The sequence below is a fragment of the Trachypithecus francoisi genome, unplaced genomic scaffold (assembly GCF_009764315.1).
Source record: "Trachypithecus francoisi isolate TF-2019V2 unplaced genomic scaffold, Tfra_2.0 Contig01585, whole genome shotgun sequence".
Taxonomy (NCBI): domain Eukaryota; kingdom Metazoa; phylum Chordata; class Mammalia; order Primates; family Cercopithecidae; genus Trachypithecus; species Trachypithecus francoisi.
The window spans coordinates 1,856,138-1,883,545 of NW_022681444.1; the positions used below are offsets into that span (position 1 = coordinate 1,856,138).

Below are 27,408 nucleotides of genomic sequence, written 5' to 3' on the forward strand. Positions count from 1 at the left end.
AGAATAGTAGACCTAAAAAAGTAGTCAAAACATCTGATTAGTTACAAGTCAATCAATAAACTCACACTTTAATATTAATTCCTTTAAAGCTAAGACACCAGCACAGTGGCTTGTGCCTGTAATTCCAGCTACTCAGGAGGCTGAGACAGGCAGATTACTGGAGGCCAGGAGTTCACGACTAGCCTGGACGGCATAGCGAGACCACTTACCTAAAATTTTTAAAAATTAGCTGAGTATGGCAGCACCCTCCTGTATTCCAGCTTACTTGGGGAGGCTCAGGCAGCAGGATCCCTTGAACCCAGGCATTCAAGGCTGCAGTGAGCTCTAAGTGTGCCACTGCACTCCAGCCTGAGCAACAGAGCAAGATTCCATCTCAAATTAATAAATAAAAGCTAGAGATTGGCCAGGCACGGTGGCTCATGCCTGTAATCCCAGCACTTTTGGAGGCTGAGGCGGCAGATCACCTGAGGTCAGGAGTTCAAGGCCAGCCTGGCCAATACGGCAAAACACCATCTGTACTAAAAATACAAAAATCAGCCGGGCATGGTGGCGCACACCTGTAATCCCAGAGACTTAGGAGGCTGAGCCAGGAGAACCACTTGAACCCAGGAGGTGGAGGTTGCAGGCGACAGAGTGAGACTCCATCTCAAAAAAAAAAAAAAAAAAAAAAAGCTAAGGATCACAATAAACAAAAATACCAGCATAAATCTTTTTTTTTCTTTCTTTCTTTGAGACAGGGTCTCGCTCTGTAGCCCCAGGCTGCAGTGCAATGGCACAACTCACCACAGCCTTGACTGCCCTGGCTCAAGTGATTTTCTCTTGCCTCAGCCTCCTAAGCAGCTGAGACTACAGGGATATACCTCCATATCTGGCTAATTTTTCTATTTTTTGTAGAGACAGGGTTTCATCATGTTGCCCAGGCTGGTCTCAAACTCCTAAACTCAAGCGATCCACCCGTCTTGGCCTCCCAGAATGCTGGGATTACAGGCATGAGCCACAGTGCCTGGCCTAGCATAAATCCTTAAAAGCATTTAATGAGAAAATAATTTTGGGTCTAAATACACATTTTCCCCCCCAAGACAAATGAGATACCGAAAAAGATGTAACAACCAAATATAACCTTAAAACCTAAAAATCGGAGAAATGAGTCAAGTTCAGCTCATTAAACTGACACCTATTAAAGCACCATAAGAAAAACAGCCTGAAACACCATCAAAACAGATAGGAAAATCATTGTTTATAATAGTTATCGAAGGTCGGGGTTTTTTTTGTTTAATTTTGCATTTACTTAAAACTCTGTGTTTGATGCCAACAGGGTTCAAGTTGCACAGGAAGGTGCCTTGGCTAAACACAGATAGTCTTCCTTGATCTCCATTGTCTGCTGTGTGGGTTCCGCCAGCAAACCTCCCAGCGAGTGGTCACCTTCCTATGGAGTCATTAAACCTCTGAATGTCAGCTGGTGGGATTAGCCAGCAGCTTCCACACCTGAGCCCCCGTGGCAGGGACAGAGGCATTTGGATCAAGATCACTAATGAATACAGAATTCATATGCCGCTTGTCAGGGCTCCTGAGCTCAGAGTCGCACAGATGCAACCTAAATAAGACGGAGGACAGAACAATCGTTGACGAAGATTAAAAAGTTTTGGCAGTTGGGAAAAAAAGAACACCTCATTATTCAAATATGATAGTCTTGCTTATTTTTTTTTTTATTTTTGTTCAAGTTATTCATGATTCGCCTCAAATGGACAAATGCCATTCACCAATATTTAAAGACTTCTTGGTCTCATTACTAAATTTGAAGAGGGCTGTGCTGTCTGTACATCAGCCAAACTGGGAAAACAGCTTTCCTGTAAAACAGCTCTCTTATAAATAATATTTGAAAATTTTAGGGGAATAAAACAATCACAGGCTATTTAGTGCAGAGAGCAGTTAAAAAGTGAAAACAAAAATCTAGAATTAAAAAAAATGAACAGCCAAATGATTTTATTATATTTACTAACATCTCTGTATCTCTGACTTCCTTAAACCTTTCTGTTCCTGGGTTCCCTCCAATCACAGAGCTTGCCAAAGAGGGTTACACACCTTGTCTGACACTTGTTTGGCTTTCTGCTGCCTTCACAAGACCTCATCAGATAAAAGCAACAGCCCAAGCAGCCCACACCTCTGCTCACCTGGAATAAGATGTCTTTCCCAGTCTTGTTAAAGCATTACAGGAACAATAAAATGTTAAAGAATTAAAGAAATAAGATGTCTTTCCCATTCTGTTGTGAAAAAATGACAGAGGCAGATATAGCACTGTGGCTGAGCCCATCGGAGGGCTCTATCGTCAGGCTGACCAAGGTTCAGACTCTGACTCTTCTACTGAGTGTGTGACCTCTGGCCAGTTATTTGACCTCCCTACGGCCCAATTTTCTTCTCTGCAAAATGAAGACAACAAAGTACTGAACTCAAGGAATTGCTGAAAAGTAAATGAAATAATATACCATTGTCTATGACCACCACCATATGCCTGTCTCCAATATTACGCTTTCAGATAAGAAGGACTGTATCTATCTATATCACGCTATAAATTCACCAAGCCTGATGCCAGCACAAATAATCACATTAGTCGTTGCTATGCGATGTTTGTATCCTACTATTGAATAACTAAAAAAAACAAAAGCAGCTGCCATATTTTAGAGCCAATTTTGTGTGAGCCACCATCTAAGGTGTTTTACAGGCCACATCTAATGCTCAACAGCAACGTGCAGGCAGGCAGGTCTCTGTTCCAATCGTACAGACAAGGATGCCCCTCTTCCCAGAGTCCTGATGTAAGGACAGAGGAAACAGACCTGCAGCCCAATCCTCTAGCTCCTAAGCCCCATGACCCTTTCCATGCGACCATATTGAACTCATGCTATGTTCTCCTTTGGGATCATTCTATATGCCAAATTGCACAGATTTTTTAATCAAAATAATGTAGATCTCTCACACGATTGTTCATCTGCAAAGCACAAATGAACCTGCAACTCAGTGTCTTCCTAATACTGGACTTATTAAAAAAACACACACAGTTACTTCTAAGATTTGCTGTCAGAAAACTATACTGGTATCAACTCTTTCATTATTTAAAATGGATCTATAGCTGCCTGCAATGACAGATTAATTCTGTTTCCTCAGTAGCTAAGTGTTTGGCATCACGTTTGTGAGGTAACCACAAGCCTTTAGGGCGAAAGCTGCTCACATCTTTAGCAATCTATAAGGGCTTCTCTAGAGGCCAACACTTGCCGAGTGATGAAATATGACTCCATAAATCAGACGGCTGAAGTGGCGCTTGTATACGTCACCATCTATCTTCATAGCTTCTCTCTGAAGGGTGTAGGATAGGAGCTCATCCCTCGGTATTGCAACCAGAGAAAGGACCATCACAGTTGGCATTGACTAAGCATGTGCTACTTAAAACTGAAGACACACTAAGACTAGGAAAAAAAAGATCCTGCTGGTGTTAGCACGCCTCAGGCAGTGGTAGAAGCTTCAGCAACTCATCTTCAAAAGGCAGAGAGCCAGAGCTCTAGAAACCTGCAAAAATTGGCTAAGCCTGCAGTCTTCATTTCTTTAAGTTGAGCATCTTCAAAGTCTAGAATTCTAACTGTAGGGCACAGCAGCTGCCACTGCAGATCTGATCCTCTCAGCTTTTGGCAGCTCTCAACTTGAGATTCTAGCAAAAGAATTTTTCAAGTTGCTATTATTGCCTGTCATGGATTTATAAATATTGTGCACTATCTGCTGTGGCATGGCTCTCATGGGACGCCAGAGCATGCCAAACGCATAACAGAATGAAAAACAGTTTCTATTCTTCAAATAAATGCTAATTTTTTTTAACTGTGCTCACACGATGTGTTTGGTGACCAACTTCAATAGTACAGAATATGTATCAGAGAAGGGGAAAAAAAGCTGATTGTCTTTTCCAGCAGCATTCAGCTGCTACTTTCATTAAGCTTGTTTAATTAGATTCCAGATGCTAATTTGCAAGTCGATACCAGAGGGTGCAGGACAGTTTGCCTTTGAATCATCTCCCTGTGATGTGAGGGTCCTGCCGCACACCACTACCCTTCAGCGGCCCTCGCACGATATTCTGACAATTAGTGCAAAGAGGGGGCAGTATTGATCTTGACACACTAAATATTAATCTTCTACCCATTTTAATGAATTGTAATCTCCAAGAGTTTAAATTTCTCAGTAGGCCAAATGAAAACATCCCTTCTTACAAAGAAATGGAATAGGAAGGAAAACTCACCTACATTATCGGATTCATTTAATTCTCTCTCCCTTAAAATCAAATACATGTTTCATTTTAGCAATTTTAAAGATACATATCTGCCAAGCTAACACCATATTTCCAGGTACCATCGTCAAACTCCTTATTCTTAACTGGAAAATGGACTGAAAACGCCCCAGCATCATTATCACTAGTTTTCCTGTCCAGCTAAGCTAGCCTATGGGTAACAACCAGGACCAGAAGCTGAATTCTTATACCAGCCTTAACAATAGAGAAAAAAAAATCTGGGGGAACGCTCTGAGCAATTCATCGTCACCAAAAAACCTCTCATCTAACTGACCCCTTGTCATCAGGTCAACTTAACACTTTTCAAAATCCGCTATTCTGCTAACACACTGGTACAGTGTCTGAATAAGCACCTTCACGGATAAAAATAAAGCATGAGATCTATCACAAGTAATACAATTTTGTACACCTTCATTTCCATCACAGCTAAGTACTGTGAACACTAAAGGTGAAATTATCAAATTGTTTCAAAGGAAGGTCACTCTCAGAACCACTGAGTAAAGTTGTGTTTAGACCTTTTTATCCACCCATTCAACACACACTGGCTGAATACCTACGATGCACCAGTCACCATACTAGGGCAAGGAAACAGAAACGACCAGGTGTACCCACAGTCCCTGCCCGAGAGGAATTCAGGCTCACAGCAAGGGAACAAACAAAAAAACGAAAATTAGAAGACCACTCGAGGTAGCATTTAGGCCAAAACTGGGTGAGACTTTTTGAAGATTTTTAATGTGCCCTAAGCTCACATGGTTAGTTGAAACTCAGCAGCTGAGGACTTTTACTTGAGGCAAGTCATGACGCAGATAACTTAAAACAGCAGAAGCCCATCTTGGGCATTTACGAATCCCAGCTGGGTTTCACTCTTCTGCTTTTTTGGCCTGTAATTTCCCAATGAGCATTTGCCCTTTGCCCCATCTTCATTTTCCCTGTGTCCTTAATGGGGTGCTTGCTTTGCTGATTCTGTGCCCCAATACTGCATGCTATTTGAGAAGTGTGCTGGTTATCATCCTCTGTTATCTTGAAAAGATGTTCAGCACTTTCCAGATAAGAAGAAGAGAAAGTCCCTTCCATTTCCCAGGTGGTTTTGGTAACTCAGACTAAGCTCAGGGTTATCCTACTGTCTCAAGGCAACACACACATACTGAACCTCAGGAGCTAAGAACAGAGATGATTTCATGGCCCCTGCCCTCAAGGAGCTCCCTCTCTCACTGGCATGGAGGAGATGCCTCAGAAAACAACAGGACAGGTGTGTACAGTGCAGCACAGGGACACAAATAAATGAAGCAGCAACTGAGGGTACTGCTGGTGGGCACCAGAGGTAAGGAGTCCACGGCCAGCCAGTGCACGCTATAGTCAAAGAACAGTGAGCAGACAAGAATGACCAAAGGGAACCTATGTTCCCCCAAAGTTTAATCCCTGGGCTTACACATGATGGTGATATATGAATCATTTTTATTTCTATTAATAGTATGTACCCACTTTCATGTGTCTTGAAGAAAAATACAGGCTGGCCATGGTGGTTCATCTGAACTCAGGAGTCTGAGACCAGCCTGGGCAACACAGTGAGACCTCATCTCTACTAAAATTCAAAAAAATTAGCCAAGCGTGGTGGTACACAACTATAGTCCCAACTACTTGGGAGGCAGAGGTGAGAAGATCACTTGAGGCTGGGAAGTCAAGAGTGCAGTGAGCCCTGGTCATGCCACTGCACTCCAGCCTGGGCAACAGAGCAAGATCCTGTCTCAAAAAAGACAAATAAAAGAAAAGTAGAACCAGTACATCAAATCCAGGATTTCAGATATAAACTGTATTTTAAAAATAAATTTAAGTTAAAAAGGTGAATCAAAGTGGTTGTGGGAAAGATGGAGAATGGAACTGACTGAAAAGGGGCCCTCAAGGTTAAATAAATGTTCTCTGTCTTCATTTGAGCGCCAGAACCCACTGAACGATATACACTCAAGATCTGTGCACTTTACTCAACGCCTGTAATCCCAGCACTTTGGGAGGCTGAAGCGCATGGATCACGAGGTCAGGAGATCGAGACCATCCTGGCTAACAAGGTGAAACCCGGTCTCTACTAAAAAATACAAAAAATTAGCTGGGCGTGGTGGTGGGCGCCTGTAGTCCCAGCTACTGGGGAGGTTGAGGCAGGAGAATGGCGTGAAGCCGGGAGGCAGAGCTTGCAGTGAGCCAAGATGGCGCCACTGCACTCCAGCCTGGGTGATAGAATGAGACTCCGTCTCAAAAAAAAAAAAAGATCTGTGCACTTTATTGTATGTGAAATATACCTTAATTTATTAGAGTTAATTTAAATTTTCAAAAAAGTTAATAGAGCAGGTGGCACCTGGATATGGCAGAAACCTTAAATGTAATGTGTAAATGACAAGTACAAAACGCAGTGATAGGCTGGCCCTGCCCAATATATGTTCTAGTAGCTACAGTTTAAAAAGTAGAATTAGATGATATTTTATTAATATGTTTATTTAGCCAATATACTTAAAACAGTACCATTTAGGCCGGGCGCGGTGGCTCAAGCCTGTAATCCCAGCACTTTGGGAGGCCGAGATGGGCGGATCACGAGGTCAGGAGATCGAGACCATCCTGGCTAACACGGTGAAACCCCATCTCTACTAAAAAAAAATACAAAAAACGAGCCGGGCGAGGTGGCGGGCGCCTGTAGTCCCAGCTACTCAGGAGGCTGAGGCAGGAGAATGGCGTAAACCTGGGAGGCGGAGCTTGCAGTGAGCTGAGATCTGGCCACTGCACTCCAGTCCCGCGACAGAGCGAGACTCCGCCTCAAAAAAAAAAAAAAAAAAAAAAACAGTACCATTTAACATATAATCAGTAAAAAAGTTATTGAGATGTTTTAAAAGCTTCCTGTATTAAGTCTCTGAAACCTGGTGTGTGTTTTCCACTTACAGACCCTCTCAATTGACATTTCAAACGCTCAATAACCACCTGAGGTTAGCACTGGACAGTGCAGCTAGAGATGATGAGAATGCAAGAAAGGTTTTTATGGTGGGAGGAACTTGTATTCCATAAATATTATAGTCCAAAGGCCCAGCACTATCCAAAGTACAGGTTTGTAGATCAGGAAACAGAAAGACTTTGGGCTTCCTCTATTTTGTTATTTGTTTTAACAATAAAGCCAAGAGTTTGTTTCATAAGTCTGGCCTAAAATTACTGTTGGTTAAAAAATTTGTTATTACAACAGCCTAAAACTGCCCCTTTGCAACACAATTCTCTGTGAGTGAGTGGCAGTTACTGTCCTGGCAACCCATTCTAGGTGTGAAAGGCAGCAGTGCTGTTCTCCTGGCTTTCTGTCTGAGACACATCCAGAAGCCTTTCCACATTGAAAGGAAACAGCAGGCTTAGTCACCCAATTCTGTGGTCTCTAATTAGGCAAGAAAAGTTATCCTGGGCTTCTGGACACAGAAAGTAAGTCTCCCTGGAAAGAAGGAAAATTAAAAGTTTGGAAATTTTAAACCAAAATGTCTTTGTTATGAATTCTATACAAACGCAGAACCAGAAATGACAGTTACCTTGGCTGAATCTAAAATGGTGTCCTCTCAACTTTGCTAGGCAGTCTTGGCCTTCATTTAATATTCACCAAAAGCAAACAGTGTGGTCAGCACAGTCAGTGGCTTGGCCTTCGCAATAAATATTTCCTACTAACTATTAACATCTCTTGAGATCTTTAAACAATTATCTGCTGACAGTTGTTATTCTATTATGTGCCTTCTGTTTACTTTCAAACTCAACCACTGAAGAAGAAGGTACTATCTTCACCTTAATAAAGTGATTTTCGGCCGGGCATGGTGGCTGACACCTGTAATCCCAGCACTTTGGGAGGCCAAGGTAGGCAGACTGCTTGAGCTCAGGAGTTCCAGACCCACCTGGGCAGCATGATGAAACCCAGTCTCTACAAGAATTGCTTGAACCCAGGAGGCAGAGGTTACAGTGAGCTGAGATCATGCCACTGCACTCCAGCCCTGGGTGACAGAGAGAGACTCTGTCTCTCCCTCTTTTTTTTTTTTTTTTTTGAGACAGAGTCTGGCTCTGTTACCCAGGCTGGAATGCAGTGGTATGATCTCAGCTTTCTGCAACCTCCGCCTCCCAGGTTCAAGTGATTCTCCTTCCTCAGCCTCCCGAGTAGCTGGGATTACAGGCGCCTGCTACCACGCCCGGCTAATTTTTGTATTTTTAGTAGAGACAGGTTTCATCATGTTGGTCAGGCTGGTCTCGAAATCCTGACCTCAAGTGATCCCCCCACCTCGGCCCCTCAAAGTGTTGGGATTGCAGGCATGAGCTGCTACGCCCGGCCGAGACTCTGTCTCAAATAAATAAAGTGATTTTCACTGATTGTCAGTGTGCATGCGGTTTCAATAACAAGTGAATAAAAACCAGTCACCTAAAATTGTCCATTTAAATAATCAATGTGCAATAAGAATATGGCCAACCTGTTTCAAGGTCTCACAGCTAATGCAGAACCAAGTGCTCCCAGTTATGGACGCAACTGATCTAAGAAACATTCTTCAGATTGATCGTATCAATTTTATTGAAGGGATGCTGACATTCCCCTTTACTTCCCAAAATCACATCAAATATTAAATTCACAGCCTTTGAACTATTTCAAATCCAAACTCTAAATAAGGTAAAATTAAGTCACTTCTAATGTACCTCATACTCTCAACTTTTCCTGCAATTCTCATTTTTATTTAACATACACAAGTCTAATCAAAGCTTTCAGGAAGATTTGAAAAGATTAATGTGTTTTAAAGAAGGATTTGGCATTACTGAGGTGATTTTCTAAACAAAACTCTGAGTCTGCCTCCCTGTACCTCTGTGAATTCTAATGGATGTGTAGAACCTTAGGACTCCTCTCCTATAGTTAGAAGACTGGGGAACTTTTTTCTTTTCTTTTTCTTTTTTAAGTGACCTAGTATTAATATATCCTATTTTTTCTCTATATTTAAGAAGGCCAAACAGAAAATAATGCTGATATGGGAACAACTGTTCACATTGAGAAATGAGAACAGAATCCTAATCTCATTTATAGTCTATACTTGGACTTGTTTACTATTCTTAATTGGAACAAGACACTATCATTTTTAGTATAAAACCCCTAAATTCTATACACTATGTTTTAATTCCTGCAGCTATTCGAGAAGGGAAGAAATCTAGCAGAGTGACCAAGTCACTTATTTGAGCTATCCCCATGTACCAAGGGGAGGTGTCGCAGTTTTCAGCAGAAAACCCCTGTCTGTCCTGGCTGATCAGTATCTTTAATCCTATTTTCTCTGGCTTTGACAGCACTTGGTCCAAACCTAAAGGGCAGAGAGAGCTTCAGAGTTCCGACGACACTTGGTGCTCCAATGACAATGAGATGATGGAAGAACAAAGTATTTTTAATATGCAGTCTTTTCCAAAGATGACTGGACACAAGGCACTGTCAAAAAGCAATTCCCAGAGACAACCTCTGGCCCCTAAACACTACTGCAAAGTCAGAAATGGCAGAAACCTACATACTAAGAAACAGGGTAAACCACTCATAAACTACCTATTAATTGTTAAAAAGAAGTTGATACTCCCCATCAAAAAATTAATAACCATCAATAAAGCTTATGTGCCGAATGCTGGTTTAGCGGCAAGGATGTAGTGCCGTGGAGGAATAACGTGGTACCGTGATGGATCCAGGCATATCCAACATTCCTGCGACAGTGACCATGGAAGAGCTGTGCATCTGTCCTGAAGATGTGGGGGGTGGGGGGTGGGGACAATCTATCATTCAAGTAGACTTAAGTGGAGTATCATTCAGAAGATACCACCTTCCCCCACCACCAAAGAAAATACAATAAAAGAATCTCTCATATATGTATCTGAGACACCAGATCACTACACTCTGAGATGATTCCACCACATGCATGGTCTTGTCCCCATCTTCTGCCAGATGCAGAATCACCTATAGGGATTTTTAAAACTGCCTCCATTCTCAGGTTATGTCTCTGTAACATGCAAAGACATATACCGTTTTTTCTATTCTTAGTAAGAACAGAAAAACCTGTCATTTTGAGATATCGTGACACAGAAAGTTTGGTGCACAAGAAAACATTCCACGTTATCACTGCCTTTACATTCCAGAAGATTCCTAGACAGCCCAAAGCCCAGAGCAAAAAGCTGGATAGCGCTGGTGCCTCAAGCCCAAGGAAGGGCACAGCTGGGCCACTACAAAAGGAAGCTGGTCTCCTCAGCAAAGAGACCATCTGTGCCAAAGAACATTCCAACTAACAACAGTGCCGTACAAGCTCGGGAGGAATCAGCAATCAATTTGTAAATGTTCAAGACAAAACCAGAAAAATCTCTGAAAGAGAATAAAACTGCAGGGACTTACATACCTCCATGTCTGGCCTAAACTTATCTTCAAATACAGCCATTGCTGCCAAGGAGCCAGAACCTGTAAGAAAAAGGTACACTTTTAGTGTATTTTATGATATACCAGCTTCTCCATTTCAAGTTTACCTAGGGGCAACAAAATCAGCAAAACATGCCCAGTGTCTCATTCAAGTACAGTGTAAATATTAATTCTACAGGGCCACATAAACCAGGTAAAAACAGTGCTCTTCAAAAGCCTGGAGTCACACTTACCACTATCTAAGGTAAATCTGCAACTGGTCCTACTTCCACCACTCACAGGTATAACTGTAAATTATTCACAATAAAATGCTGAAGCATGAAAATGAGGTTATGGAGAATTTGGATTTTTTTCAAACAGTGACTGCCACATAATTTCCCATGTTCTATGTTGTGAGTCTAGTGCTCCATATTGTGCCTTGGCAGGCTGCTGGGTATAGCGCTAAATACCAAGCCAGTTCGAAAGAAAAGACTGTTTTAATGAGCTGGCCCTGGTAGAGTCACCTTGACACGCAGGGAAGAAACTACCGCACCAGCAATGGTAATAGAACTGCGAGCAGCAGCCACCAGGTTATTCCAGCTACAACTGTAAAACACTTTATTATGTGGCATTTATTTGGAGCTATTATTTTTAGTTTGTACTTTGAAGAGTAACAGCTGAATAGACAAAATGACAAAGAAACAAAAATTTATTATCACAATAGCAAATGGCTGAAAGGTTATGCTGCATAGACATTAACAGATAGCAAATTTATCCCTACAAAAAGTAGGATGTAAAGGCATTACGAATAAGTGTGGGCTCCCTTTGAATGGACGCAAAAGGCAGCTCAGCACTCCTTGAAAATTTAAATTTGCTTTGTTCAAAAACCAGAGAATCCTTAGAAAATCATCATCTTGTCTTTACAGGTCCTGGCAATATTTCAGTATACTCCACTTTTGGAGAGAGGATAGAGTTGCCCACAATTTTTTACTCCAATTAGAAGATTTTTTTGGCATTTATTACTTTTTAACTTGTTTTGCATAACACTATCTATTTAGCTAGGTCACAGAGAAAACCATATTTTCTATTTAAAATGATTTGTGTACATCGCTTGACCACCTCAATGGTTTAGCAAAAGAAAAAGGCAGCGATTAAACAGTTTCAAATGAGGTGTCCTGCTGATTTTATCAAGTCTGCTGAATGTATAATGAAAAAGGAGAAGCTGACAGCAACGCCGCATTGAGGAAATACAGACTACCTTATCTGAACCATTTAAGGAGATCCAATTATAGATCAAATTTAAAGGGTAGAAACAGCAGATTTACAGACACAAATCAATGAACATGGTAATCCCAATGAATATGACAGATACTCCTGTTAGGGAATATTGCTGCGGTTGAGGATCATTACCTTCACAGTACCGGATACATCACATCTAAAGCAGTAGGAAGCGTCAAGTGTAGACCAGCATTACAAGCAATGACTATTCATTTAAGCTTTGGGAGCAAAAGGCAACCCCATTTTCCCCCTCACAATTTTTTCTCCTTTTAAAAAAAAAAACTAAAATGGTGATCTAAAGGGACATTAAAAGCCCTCTGAAAAGGAGACAGAAATTAAACAGATATAAAACTAGTACATTCGGATAAAACTAGCACATAGGCGAGAGCAAATTCAGCAAAACAAACCTCTGAATTTCAAAGTAAACATGTCCTTGAAGATGTGGAAACAGGGTCAAACTCCACCAGCGTTCTGTGAGTCACACGTTTACTCTGAGATTCAGGGGTCAGGGGGAAAAGTAACTTAAGTTGCTGTTTTCAGGCCCAGGTGAGAGCCAGTCTCAGACTTACTAGTAAAAAGCAAGCTGGTTTTGTGTGGAAAGCGAAAGACAGCTGCCATGAATGAACGAGGCAACTGCAAATGAAGAATCTCAGGAAAAAACACTTCTAGATATAAACCAATCCTGCAGAGCATTTGTGAGCAGGCTGGCCTCTTCCAACGAAGTCCAGGAGTATCTCCATGAAGAGCCCAAGGGTAATCAACCAGAGGTCCGAAATCATCATTTAAAAAAGGACAGGGAGAAGGCAGGTATTTAGCTAGGAGCTAACAACTTGTGGAAAACTGTAACAAATTGTTGAAAGAGAAAAACAAGCTTACCTAAAGGCATCTTTCCTTAAAAATCACTAGCTGTTTTTTCCTCCGGGGCCATTCCTTTCTTTGGCAGTTTCACAGTAAATTTTTTTTTTTTTTTTTGGCTCTATTCTTTTTCCTAGGCACATATATTCCTTCTGCTCAGCTTCACTCAATAATTTAAGAAATGAAAAATATTTCCCTCCCCAAATAATTATTTCTTTAAAACCTTTTTCCTGACTGGGCGCAGTGGCTCACGACCGTAATCCCAGCACTTTGGGAGGCCGAGGCGGGCGGATCACGAGGTCAGGAGACTGAGACCATCCTGCTTAACACAGTGAAACCCCATCTCTACTAAAAATACAAAAAATTAGCCGGGCGTGGTGGCGGCGCCTGTAGTCCCAGCTACGTGGGAAGCTGAGGAAGGAGAATGGCGTGAACCCAGGAGGCGGAGCTTGCAGTGAGCCCAGGTCACACCACTGCACTCGAGCCTGGGTGACAGAGCGAGACTTTGTCTCAAAAACAAAACAAAACAAAACAAAAAACCTTTTTCCTGCCTAGAAACAATACTACAGACAAAATTTCTAAGTGGAAATAACACACTAAACCCACAGACTCTTGGAACAAAAGAGTGTCTCTCCAGTGTGGGGAGGCTCTCTACATTATCAAACAGGCAATTTTGTTATGTTTTTTTAGAGCTGAAAGGTATAAGACAAGTAAACATAGGACTTCGGACTTTTACTACACTGTATTTCTGACTTCCCCTTTTTGCACCTCAAAAAAATATATATATATACACACACACACACACACATGCATGCACGCACACAGACACACTCTCGAGAAGTTTTCTGAAAAGCAGGAGCTTCCCAACCCGATTCTGCTTCCCATGAAATCAAAGACAAGTGGGCCCCAAAATCAACTTGAAAAGAAAGGGAAATTCAACATTAAAAATAATTTCCAAATCACTTGCAAATTACCTCCTGCTCCGAGCTTTTCAGGAAAGGAGGACTTTGGCGCCCCCTTTTCAGAAACACACAGAAGTGTTTGGAGATAGAAAACCTGTCAAGAGGTTTGTAGGTACCTCTGAATGTGTAGCTGCCATTTAGAAAACTGGGGTGAGAATTTAAACCACAACTGCAATTGCCTGAAGTGACAAGAGAACATAATTTCAAGGCAAAGCAGTGGGGGACACAAGGAACAAGAAGTTGGCCATTAAAAAAAAAAATGGTAAACTCAGACCAGTATTCTTTAAAGATAATTTCATTCAAGTTTCCTAGATACTGGTCCAACATCCAAAACTATATATAATAAATCACCAGTCAAATGCCATTCTAGTACAGCCACCATGTGACCTGTAAAATGTTAAAATATTATATCCTCTTTCCCCATAAGCCACTAACAACGCCCTGAGACATTCTGTTATTCAGCATCAACTACCTAAGCTGGCACCCTCTTCATAAACAAAACCAAGGTGAAAATCTTTTGAAGGATCATTTGCTCTGATTTTTTATTCCAAAAGCAGAGACATCTTAGACATCAGAACCGTCTGGTTTCCCATTAAAGAACAGATACACAGAAAAGCCAGGGGACAGTGTGGCCAAGACTGGGTCTCTGCAGTACACTTGAGTATGCCAGAGAAGGAAAGGCGTGTCAGAGAGGACATGCAAGAGTGAGGCCTCAGAGAACTTTACTCCAGTTGGGAGGAGAAGGAAGCCAAAGAGAAGAACAAGGGCCTTCTGCTGAGCACCCGCCAGGTGCCATGCGGCCTATTTTAGGTCATTTCATCATCCTCATAGCAACCCACTAACGTGAGAAAGCTCCTTGTCTAGGACTACAGGAAACAAGCACAGGCGCAGGATTCCTGTCTCAGCTGTGACCCTATGTCGCGCTCTCATACAGAAAGTCCTATATGCCACCATACAGTTGAGAGAGGACATGCAAGACCTTCCACGACCAGGTTTCTACCTCCTTCTGCTCCCTCCCATCCCCCATACACACCCCTGATACTCCACCAACACCACACTGCCCATGATTTCCTAAATGCCCATGCCAGTTCAAGCCTATCTCACACTGCACATGGCAGTCCGTTTACCCCGACAGTCCACAGAACTCCCAGTCACCCTTCACACTCCAGCTGAGAGAACACTTCTTCCTAGAACCCTTCCTTGGTCACCCCCCAGCCACAGGGTTTACCACTCTCATCTCTACAACTTGTCCATCCTTTCATACCCACAGCCCTCATCCCCAACAGTCTCTGACACATGGCAGCATTAGGAGAGACGCTTATTGAAGTAAGGTGCACAAAAAGGTGAGGCCAACTGTCCAAATGAGGGAGCCGGAAAAAACTCTGAGCTGCCCCTGAAGGCGTGAGGATAGCAGTAAATGCCTAGATAAGGTGTAAAGCAATATTTATTGCCTAGTTTACCATACTAGGCTGAATATAAGACAAACTCAAGTGTAAAGCCAGTTCAATTTTCAAAAAGGAAAAAAGGGCTTTAAAACCGCAAAACCAAGTCCTATTGTATGTCCTAGTCCAGTCCAAACCACTGTGCTATCACAGGAGCGAATGGCCCTTCCTGGATTTCTGCATTATATTAACACTACTGACACTCTCATTCTCATCAGTAGTTTCCATGAAGCTGCTCCCTAGCAACCTTCACCAAGCTTGCCTTTTCAGCACACCCACGGTTACTGAGTACCCAGTATTGCTTCCAGAACAAAGCTCTTTGAAACAGAAAAACAAGGTGCGATTCAGTGACCAGCACTTAGAGAGGTGACTATAAGTAAGGACACTATGATGGCTACCTAGTCTCCTCAGACTGACCTCCTGCATCAACTGCCCTCCCCCGAGCCCACCTACACACTCTGCTCAACACTCGCCACCCCAACCCACCAAGGAGCTGGGCTGCGGAGAGACAGGGAAGCAGGAAGGACAAATGTCTCCTTCCCTTTCACCTGCAGGGCCCTCCCCCATCCACTGCACACACTCCACAGCTGCTCCAGCTAGGTCCTCATTCAAAGAGCTCCTCTGCGACCAATGCCCTGTGGAGTCCTGGAAAGAGCACCCGGCCTGCTTCCCAGTTGTGTTAGGGCCAGACTCACCCACAGACCCTCCAGACAACACTCTGGGTCACCTGCATCTGCTAGGCCCTGGAAGAAGGGGTCCCACCCTCTTGTCACCTGCATCTGCTGAGCCCCGGGAGAAGGGGTCCCAAGCACCAGTTCCACAAGGACCACACCTCCAGCCAGTCTGTTAAAATGAAACATCTTATAACAGCAGGCCCCGGCTTATAAACAAAACTACTAGCTCCTCTAAGAATGTAAAATGAAAGCCCTGAAACTCAGAAAAATACATGCAACATGCACAACATTAATAACTAAAAAGAGCTCACAGATAAATACATTAAGACTCCAACGGAGAAGACAGTAGTTTACAAAAGAGAAAAGGCAGAGGCCTATACACATTAAGCAACACTGATCAAGTTCACTAGCAATCAAAGAAATACGAATTGAAGTAAAATAACTACCTTTTGCCTTTTAAATTAGCAAAGATTAAAAAGAATAATAGTGCTGACAAAAGCGTGATCAAATGGGTACACTGACACACTTGGAGAAGCAGAAATGGATAGAAATCTTCTAATGGGCAATGCAGAAACATCAACTGGAAATCACACAGCTACACATACCCACCAAACCAGCAAGTCTCTTAGGAACTTATTCTAAAGAAACACATGGACAAGTACCCAAGTCACGTATCTTAAAAGATCATTGTTTAGATTAAAGGGGGAAAAAAATACCTGGAAGTAAACGTAAAGGTTCAACAACCAGGAGCCGGGGAAAATCAACAATAAAATACTATACACAGACATTAAACATGACAAAGTAGAAATACATTTTTTTGGCAATGGGAAGCTATCCATGCTATAATATTTAGTGGGGGGAAAACATCTTCCAAAGCAAAATTAACAGATACACTTATGCACTATATATTATACAAACCTGGAAGCACATAAATCAAAATATTAAGCTTATTTTCTTTTTGTTTACTTGTATTTTTTAATTTTTCTTCCAAGTGCATACATTAATAGCAATTTTTTAAGGTATAAAAAATTGGAGAAAATCTACCATTGTGAGGGGATGGAAAAAACAAGCAAAAGACCAAGACTTTGCTAGCTGTCATAGTCTTTCCATGTAACAGCGACAGCAGGCAGCTTATTCCTTAAATTTGTATACAAGGGCCTAAAGGTCAATCCATGCATGAGTCAACAGACCCAAAGAAGAGCAGCAATCAATCATCACAAACAAATACCCCATATCTCCTTCTCACCGTCCTTAAAAGGACTGTCTTAGAGGTACAATCATCTTAATAATGAAGTCCTCTGAGCATTTCAGCATAGGGCTAGACCCCACTTACGCAGAAGTGTACTCTGTGGCAAACACAGCATTGAACAAACTACAACAGATGCACATGGTACTTAAGAACTTTCACAGCACAGTCACATCAGTTTTGTTTGCTCTTCAGGCATGGCAAGTAGTAGCAGTCCCATTTACAAAAGGAGAATAAAGCTCAGAGATAAGGAACGTGCCCAGATCACACAGCCAGTGAAAAGCAAATCTGGGATTCTGAAGCCAGATCTTTCTGAATTTAAAGTGTGCGATGTTCTTTCCATTCCACCACGTTTGCCTCTTAAATAGCAAAGCCAAATGCTTGAAATCAAGATTAGCAAGTAAGCCTGGGAGATGGAGCTATCTTTTCTTAGCTCCCCACCCCAAAAAAGCATGCTTTCAAACTTGCTTTTTCTTTAGATTTCAGTTCAATGATTACCACACACATCTGGATATAGTTAATTTGTGTTGTTTTGCTTGGAAATTCAAATGAGACTGAAATTTAGTTAAATATTTTAAATGATTAAACATATGCCATTCACTGTTTAGCAATGCCACTCAAGTATCTGTTATAACACCATTTATTTTAAGATAGTCTCATTCAAAAAAAAAAAACCTGAAATTAGTCTCCATTTTCTAAAACCTCTGAAAGTGTTTCGATCTTAGCTTACCAGGATTAGTAATTCACTTTGAAACTAACTTTTTCTGAGAGAACAATCCAATTCAGGAAGAAACCTGAAATTTTACAATCTAGATATTGCTTTTACTTGTTCTACACATTTAAAAATGTGTTATTTTTCCATGTCAGGGTTCACTAAAATACTCAACAAACTTAGCAATTCTATCATCTATGTTATTAGGTATGCTAAAGAAACAGTAAGACTGAAATAATTTCCTGAAACCTGCTGCTTCTAAGTCAAAAGCTAGGAAGGACCTAAAAGGCAGAAATTTGCTTTTTCTAATAAGATGCTCACTAACTCTCAAACTGGGGAAGGGGAAAACATTTATTGAGGGTCTTAGGTCTTGGACCCTGAACTCAAGTACTGGGAGTATTTGCCCCTTTTACAGACAAGGAAATTGAGACTCAACTGGTTCCAAATAGTTTGCCCATGGCAAGAGTCGATGGGAAGCAGGGCCAAGCTTTAAACCTAAGTCCTGTTCTGAAGCATGGGTTATCAAGCTCATGCACCCTTCAGAAGGGCAACTCCCCACTCTTTCTTCAAACAACCCATTCCCAGGTGCCCACACAGCAGCGGCGGGCTCTGGGAACACCAAGAGACACAAGAGGTGGCCCAGCCCCGGTGCTCCCTAGCTGTGCACATCACTCCCAGCTCTGCAAAGCTGCCAAAGTTGCTCCAGGAGGCACAAGCAACTGCATTAAGCACAACATGAATGCTGCGACCGGAAACCAAGCGGCACAGCAGCCCTATCGAACTAGGTTCCTTCCCTGAACAAGGGGCAGGAGACAGGAGGCGCCTTCCTCAAAGGGTGGCTCTGAGGGTTGCACAAGATGGCGAGTGTAAAGCAAAATGCTGGGGACACTAAAAGCTCAAGGAAAGCTGGCTGATGAAATTCCTCTCCGACAAGATCCTGGCCCTCCAGGCAGCTATTTTATACAATCACTCTCAGCAAGTCCCAGGGTTGGCAGCTTTCATGGAAACAGAGGTCTTCAGAATTTCTTTCTCAAAGTCATGAAGTTATGAGAGGCAGCAGGAAATGGATTTCTACCACTTTTCCCCAAATCAATTTAACCAGATCTTCTCAGGAAAAAAAGCTGCTCCTTCTGCTAAAGAGCGGTCCATTTTAAGCAGCCAAGGACCTGTTTGCCACCGTGGCCTGCCAAGGTATAAGACGTATGCGGCGATAACAGAGTCACACACAGAACTTTCTAATCCATCAGTGTCAGCTCTCCCTGACAGAGCGCTTACTCACACTTGCTCATTGTTAGTCAACTGGCCACTCATTCTGGGTAAAATTTGGTGCTTTCCACATACCCACAGACTGGGATCATTTTTCACTCCATTCCTGCCTCCAAGGCCTCGTCTCCTGGTACTGGTGCTTGCTCTGGAGGCCAACAATGCCAATGTGTGCAGGGCTGATTGATGAATATAAAACAAGCTGGGCACCGGGGGACCACGTTCAGCCACTAGAGAGCAGTGGAGCACCTCTCACTGCTCGGCAGAACACACACGGGCTTTAAATGGTTTAATTGTATGCATGCATTTCATTATAAGTCTTGGCCAAAAGCTTCCTGGCGAGGCAAGCCAAGCAATCAGACAATCTTGCATCGCTTGCTGAAATCCAGATTTGTCCTTTGTCAGCATAAACAGTTTAATTTGATGTTTTCACTCCTGAGTAAGCACTGAGTATTACATTTAAACCCCTCATGAGGGGGAAGAATGCTTCCTTTTCATCAGTAAATGTACCTCAATGTCAAAGTCTACCTTTTATTCCCAATGAATTAAAAAAAAAAGTATTCCATTTAATATGCTAAAAATATTTGTAAGGCATCCAACAATTTCACTCAAAAACTAATTCCTCAAAAAGTGGAGTTCCTTTTCTAAATGTAATGTAGTCAAAGAGGAGTTAAATTTTACCCTAATAATTTAAAACACCACTTGAAGGGAACAGGGATTTTTCTTATAATGGCAACTGCAACATCTCATTGAACTGACAGGTTATAAACACTTATTCTTCAGAAAAGACTAACAATCAGGGCATCAGGGCCTAAAATGTGAAAAGTTTTATTTCATTAATGCATTTTAATGAAATGTCACAAGATACGGAGAGAGAACATTTTTTCCCTAAAATATAGGTGTCACCTACCCGTTTACAGGACAAAATGGAGGATGAAAATTACCCAAAAATGTGCCTATCTTAATCAGTCCCCTGCACCATGAGGCCCCACCGGGAAACCAAAGCTGAGTACAAGGCATACACTCTGCCTCCCGCCGCGGGAGTGCAGGGCAGAGGGAGCTGGCAAGTCTCTTAAAGGTACCCTTTACTCAGCTCCATATTTCAAAGTAACTTCCCAAATTTCAGGGCATTCCACTTTAATTGATGGACTAGATGGTATTATTTTCATTGTATGGATGGAAGAAGCTAAAATTCACAGAAAGGAAGGAGGCTACCCAAAGTCATGCAGCCAGAAATGGCAGCACGGGTACATGAACCCAGATCTGGTTAACAGCAAATCCCTCGTTCTATGAACTACACAGTGAAAAGCCTTCTGATGCCTAAGATGACTTTTCACGCAGTGTGACCAATGAGGAAGTAAAAGGCATCAAGCACTAGGTCATAAGCATATAAAGGCACTTTCCTTTAGCAGGGGCACTCTGGTCCAATTCTGAAACAAGAGCAGATAAAGATGAGCTAGTTAACCTCACTCTCTCTCAGTGGGGTTTAAAGCGAAGAACTTGAAACTGTTAGCATTTCCTTTAACTGTTCTGAAAAGTGCTCTGGCAAGGGCTTTTACTTGGTTGTAGGCTAAGGACAATTCAAATCAGGGGACTTTGTGGTAAAATGTCAGAGCAGGGAAAAAAAGGAGGAAGAGCACCCATACATTAATTCAATCTCACCATTTTGTCTATAAAAGGCGTTTAATATTTTTTACACAGAATCAAGAACAAAAATCCAATCTAATTAAAATAGATTAAGAACTGGCAAGGGCTGACTATATTACAGTCCCTGTAACAATATGATGAATTTTAGAAGTAAATATTTTCTCATTTCCTGATATCATGGCACCATCTATTGGCTTAGTACCACCTTTGCAACAACCAGGAAACAAGATGCATTCATTCAACTTTCACGGGCTTTTGGTTCCCAGTTGTTTTATTCTTGGCACTCCATTGCAACATAATTTTAAGATATAAAATCCATTCACTGCACATTTTAAATCTTCTAAAATGCATCTTATATTAAAGCAGGAAGTGCCAGAGAAATCTTGACACAGAGAGCTACACACAGAAAAATGTATTGGCACTAAAACATGCTACATACAAAAGACTTATGTTTGGTATCTCACTTCATGCTCACACATGAAGTAAGCATTACAGAAGAAATCAATGTTCATAGTCAAACAGCTAAATGAATGTTGGACTTAAGACCTGAACCCAGGCTAAGGACAGTGGCTCATGCCTATAATCCCAGCACTCTGGGAGGCCAAGGCAGGAGGATCACTTGAGACCAGAAGTTCCACACCAGCCTGAAAAACACAGTGAGACCCAGTCTCTACCAAAAAAATAAAGAAAAAAAAAAATCAGTGGTGGTGCGCCCAAAGTCCCAACTACTTGGGAGGCTGAGGTGGGAGGGTCACTTGAGCTCAGGAGTTTGAGAGTACAGTGAGCTATAATCACACCATTGCACTTCAGCCTGGAGACAGAGCAAGACCCTGCCCCTAAAAAACAAAAACCAATAATTAAGTTAATTAATATCTTTAAAAAATACCTGAACCCTATTTGACTTCAAAAACCAGTTTTCACTCAGCCATACTGCCTCAAAAAAATCACCAAAAGCAACATATCCACATAAAAAGCAGTGATTTACAGAGCAAGTGCACATAAAACGCAACGCTTCAGCATCCCAATAACCCTGTGACCTTCCCAAGTCAAAAAAAGTAGCTTCATTTTAGAAATAGGGGTTATGAAGTTGCAGAGGTTAGATGACTAGGCTCTGGTCAAGCAGAGCTAGGACTAAAGTGAGGGCTTCCACCTCTTTTTCTAGAATTCTAAGTGCTACTTCATTCAGGAGTTTAGAGAAAAGCCTGCTCCAGGCAGTCACTGGCTATGTGGACAAAGCTCCTGCTGGAATGGGGTCTCCTAGACCTAAGCACAGAGGCAATCCAGTTCCGATGGAGACACACGATTCTAAAGCCTCTTATACACAGTCAACCACATGGCTGACCCCAGAGCAGGCAGAAGAATTTTCAGCAACACACGGCTATGAAGTTCATATATATGCCCTCTGAGGTTTTTGTGGAGTAAACATGCTGCTAAATTTGCATCCAATTTAAGAATTGAAAATGAATACAGAAGAAACATTTGCCATCTTAAAGTGCACTAATTTGATCCAGTGCAGGATAACTTTCAAAATCAAGTCATGTGGAGATATCAAAGTATCTATACAAAGGTTGTACTTGAGTATAAAAATACAGAAAAGGTTGTGCTTTAGTATAAAAATACAGAAAAGCTTGTACTTTAGTGTAAAAATACAGCAAAGGATGTACTTTAGCGTAACAATGGCAAATCTTAACTCCCTATCCATGTTCCCCAGTTCTCACTTAATTGTAAGATTCTTCTGCCCACAAGATGAGACATTCAGCATGCTTACTACTCTATCCCACATCTTCCTCACTGCTTGGGGGCCCTGTAAACTGGGACTTAGTAGGTGCATTCCAGTAATTAGGAAACTGTATAACCAGTTTATCTGGAGAATTTTACCTGGATGGCCCTGGCAGTGACCCCAAGTCTTCCCTAATGGTGCATACCAATGTTTATTCCTTAAGTTAGCATTCCTAAATTGTCCAAGGACCTCATTTTCAGGAATGTCATGCTTGAAATTTTATTCATGTTAATTCTCTGTGTGGATAAGCAGGCAAAAACAAAAATTTTATATACCTTGCCAATGCTGCTACAAGGAACACTGCCAAGCTAATAGCAAAAGATGGTCCCCAGGCTTCTTCTGACACTACTTCAGTTTGCCTAATAAAGAAAAGCTGGCAAGTTCAAAGAATAAGCTAATTAATCTGAGAATTAAAAGAACCCACATTATGTCTATAAAAACATAACTAAAATGCTTTCCCTTTCTTAATAAAGTCAAAAAATCTTGCCTAGCTTTTAACAATCAAATGAATCGATCACCAGTAGTCTCTTCCAAATTACTCTCTTAAAAAAGAAATAAATCAAACAATAGGGATCCTTTCTCTTTTCGGAGAATAAACCACATGCCACGTACCAACAGGAAAAAGGCAGAGACTGAGGTTCCCATTCCCACTCACGTACTTCCTTACTTGTGGTACAAGTAACCTCTCTTGAGCCTCAGTTTCCTCATTCTTAAGACAGGGATAATGGCACCCACCTCACAATGGTGCAAAGACTGTATCAGTAAGGCATCCCACAACAGGTGTAGGTTCTGTAGCTGGATGAACGCTGCTCTCATTACGGTCAATGTGATGTTCACAAAGGTTTTAGGGCAGAAGCTGTCCAGAGGCCACACTACAAGGAGTCTGATATATTAGTCTCCCAAGTAAACTCTCAGGAAGGCCAGCCCTCAGACAGGAGGCTCCGGGACCCCACGTTCAATGCAGATCGAGCTGGGCAGCAAGTTAAAGATGAGCAAGACAAGACAGGTGTCTTCTATTCAGTGTAAATTAAGAGCAGCCTTCAGGCACCTGGCTAGTCGCCAATACAGGCCCATGGGTAGACAAAATTTAGACACCCTTGTCTTCCGGTTAATTTATAGCTTCCAGCTCTTACTGTCAAATCGCTCAGAAAAAAAGGAAAAAAAAGATTAATTACAAAGTTTTGCTTTTATTCTTCATAATAAAAAAACTCACAATCTAACTAAAACATGAGAATTCAGATGAAATATTCATTTTCTCACTTAAGCTACAATTACAGAAAGCCTTGATTCCACAGTGAATGCTAATGTTCCATGGAGGCACTTCATTTAGGAGGACCTTCTATTTTATCTGGAGTGTGAGGTTTGGTTTGTAGCTCACTCAAAATAATAAGCATGAATTAAAACAAAATCCAGCCAGCACAGTGGCTCACGCCTATAATCCCAGCACTCTGGGAGGCTGAGGCAGGTGGATCACTTGAGGTCAGGAGTTCGAGACCAGCCTGGCCAACATGGTGAAACCCCGTCTCTACTAAAAATACAAAAATTAGCAGGGTGTGGCTAATTACAGACACATGCCCATTATCCCAGCTACTTGGGAGGCAGAGGCAGGATTGCTTGAACCCAGGAGGTAGAGGTTGCAGTGAGCCGAAATCGAGCCACTGAACTCTAGCCTGAGCAACAGAGCGAGTCTCCATCTCACAAAAAAAAAAAAAAACCGACAAATGTTGGCAATTATGAGTTCTCTCTCAATACCCAGCTCCTCACTCCCTCAAAAGGAACGGAAAGGGGAAAGAAGTGGGGGAGGGGAGGGGTGAAAGAAGGGTCGGGAAGCAACAGAAAAAAGAAGAGACAAAATCACAACAAAAATCAAACTCAGATTAGGAAGAAAGCTAGCCCTGCACAGCTACGACCATGGAACAATGGCTGAGAGAAACTAAGACAGCCACAGAGACAAAGCCCAGGCCAGTACAAAACTGTGATCTTACATTCTCTGTAAAGTGCTCCTCTTCACAGTGGACTTGGATCGGAAAGAAACAAAAAGTAAAAATCACGTTGTCTTTGGGTCGTAAAATTGTGGGGTGATATATATATATATATATACAGAGAGAGAGAGAGAGTGTTTAATTTCCTTTGCTGCAATAAGGCTGTTTCAGTAAACACTGTTTTCAACATGCAGGACAGAGAACCCATGCAGAGAACAGTCAAAAACACAAAAACAAGTACCAGGAATTTGTATATTTTTAGTATTCAGAAGCAAGGCTTAATAGCTAAGTGAAATCACATCTGCAGGATAAAATCACAGCAGCTGTGTTGTACTGGGGCTTGCAGGAGATAGAAGAAAAGGGTTCAAATCCCAGCTTTGTCACTTATGGGGCTGAGTAACACTAGGTAAGTTGCTAAATCTCTTTAAGTTTCAGGTTTCTCGTCAGTAAAATAGCAATAATAGCATCCCTTACACTGAATTTTAACTGAAAATAATGTGCCAGCACCCAGTACTCTGGCACAGAGACATTCCCATAAATATGCTTTAAATTTAACCAAAAAAAAAAAAAAGGTCAAAGGACCTGTCACATTTACAACACTTTAAACTGGGACCACACAAATGGAACACAATCTAAACCAACCGCATTCCAGGGGTACCGTAAACTGCTAGTTCACAAACAATGAATAGCAGCTAAGGTTTCTGACACTAAGTTTCAGACATTCTTTAGCACAAACAAGCTGGAGAATCAGAAAATTAATTCACCATCAAATATTCACTGAGTTGCACAGGGCTCTGTGAGAACCTGAGAGTAAGGCACAGATGCTGTTCTCAGAGGTCTAGAATTGTGCAGGAGCAGGAGAGACAATGCCTAGGGGAAGCAAAGTGGGGCCAAGGCAGGAGTCCTGGGATCCTGCTTCACTCCTGGGAGGGACTTGTTAACTCTGTCAGGGGCAGCCAGGAGGGAACGGCTTCTGGGCTACACTCAGGGTGAGGAGGAGGAACACTCCAGGCAGAAAAAGTGCTTGTGAAAGGAGGCAGCAATGGGTGTTAGGCTCTGTTCAGAGGAGGGCGAGGGGGCTGTTGCCACAGAAGCCCAGGGCACAAGGGAAGGAAGAATAGGAAATGAGATGAGAAAAAGGGCCTAGAGCCCAACTGAAAAGGGAGGTGGCCCCAAATGAAGGAGTGACTGCAACACTGCAGCCAAGAGCCAGCAAGGAGCTGGCACTGAGGAAGGCCAGGAGAGAATGATGACAGAAACCCAGAATGTGGCCCAGGGGTGAGCTGCTGAGAGATCTCTGTAATGACAGTGGCCATCCCTACTGCCACCACCACTAGATTAGTCCTCATCCTCAACATTTCTGGCCAGGATGCAAGCTCCCTCCCTGCCCCAGGCCTCTCACGCCAATGCTCCCCACAGCTGTCAGCTGCTCCTTCTAACAAGCGAACTTAATCCTCTCATTCCCTGGCTTTCCAGCAGGAAACCTCCAGGACAAAATCAAAACAGCTCCACCTGCGCCTGCAGCATCTGGACCCCTGGGGCCTGCTTTCCAGCCTTGCCTCCACTCCAACTACGCAATATCCATCCCTCTTCCACCCTCTCCGTCTTTGCTTCTGCTGCACCCACTGCATGAGTCCCTCGCCCCGCCCTCACTCACTGCTCCTGCCACCCCCATGCAGCACACTCTGGCCTTTCAGTGCTTAACCACACGGAGCCCTTGTGCGCTAAAGGCCTGAGTCTATCCCTCGGGGTAAGGGGTGCATAGCAAATTCCTACTCATTCCTCAGGCGTTTAAGTGTTCCTTCTTCCCACTTTCACCCATCAGACTGGCAAAAACACTCAGCATCCGTGAGGTGGTGGGAGACAAGCGTCCTTGTATTCTCTAGTGGGAGTATAAACTCGTGTCAGCTTTTTGGACAGCAATTTGGCAATAGCTCTCAAAAGGTAAAATGCACTGTCCCTTTTCTGAGCTGCCCAGCAGCTGTATTTCCTGCCCCTGTCCGGAGAATTCCACTGCCATCTGAGCTGAGGCTGAGCTTCACCAGTCACAAGCACCCACCTTCCCCATGAGGAACTCTCTGGTGGTGGAAGGGATGGCAGGAAGGCTCAGTTCCGCGGCAGCCAGGGTCCAGCACCGGCTGTGCCCGCGGCATAGACTGAGACACTGTTCTTGGCCCCAAACCCAGTTCTTGCCCTCCCAACTACGTTGTGAGTCACTTGCTATACTTTTCTCAAAAATCCCTCTCTTCCTTAAATCATCCAGTGACTCAACTGCTTACAACAGAGAATTCTGGTCAAAACATGTGTACACCTTAATCCAGAAATTCCACTGCTAAGAATGTATCTAAATGAAGTATGTATTTATACAAGTAGAACAAGACACATTTGTTACCAAAATATGAAAAACAAGATATTAATTAGAAGAATGGGTCAGCAAGCATGGTGTAGCCACATAATGTGATTCTGTACAGCCTGCTATTACAGAAATTCTATAGACCCACATAAGCTGATGCAAACACTTCTCCAAAACAAGTTAATAGTAAGGGAAGAATATTATGTATAGCATGTGCTCATTTGTGTGTTTTTTTACAGAGGTAACTACATGACAGAGAAGGAGATACGTGAAAGTATACCATAACACATTTTCTGGAAAAAATACAAACAATTCTTAAGAGTGGTTACTCTGGAGGGATGTGAAGGAAACTTTTCTTATACTTCTTTGTCCCACTTCAATGTTCTGTCATGTTCATAAATTACGTTCATTAGAAAATGCTTGAATGGGCCGGGCGCGGTGGCTCAAGCCTGTAATCCGAGCACTTTGGGAGGCCGAGACGGGCGGATCACGAGGT

At 42.4% G+C, this 27,408-nt stretch overlaps 1 protein-coding gene across 1 annotated transcript in view; it reads right to left on the bottom strand.

Moving 5' to 3' along the window:
• PSMB7 (proteasome 20S subunit beta 7) overlaps positions 1 to 27,408 on the bottom strand; it is a 62,577-nt gene that overhangs the window by 20,814 nt on the left and 14,355 nt on the right. Inside the window, exon 6 of the mRNA XM_033190766.1 lies at positions 10,723 to 10,781. Within this exon, the coding sequence (XP_033046657.1) occupies positions 10,723 to 10,781 (59 nt within the window). The remainder of the gene's footprint in view (positions 1 to 10,722; positions 10,782 to 27,408) is intronic.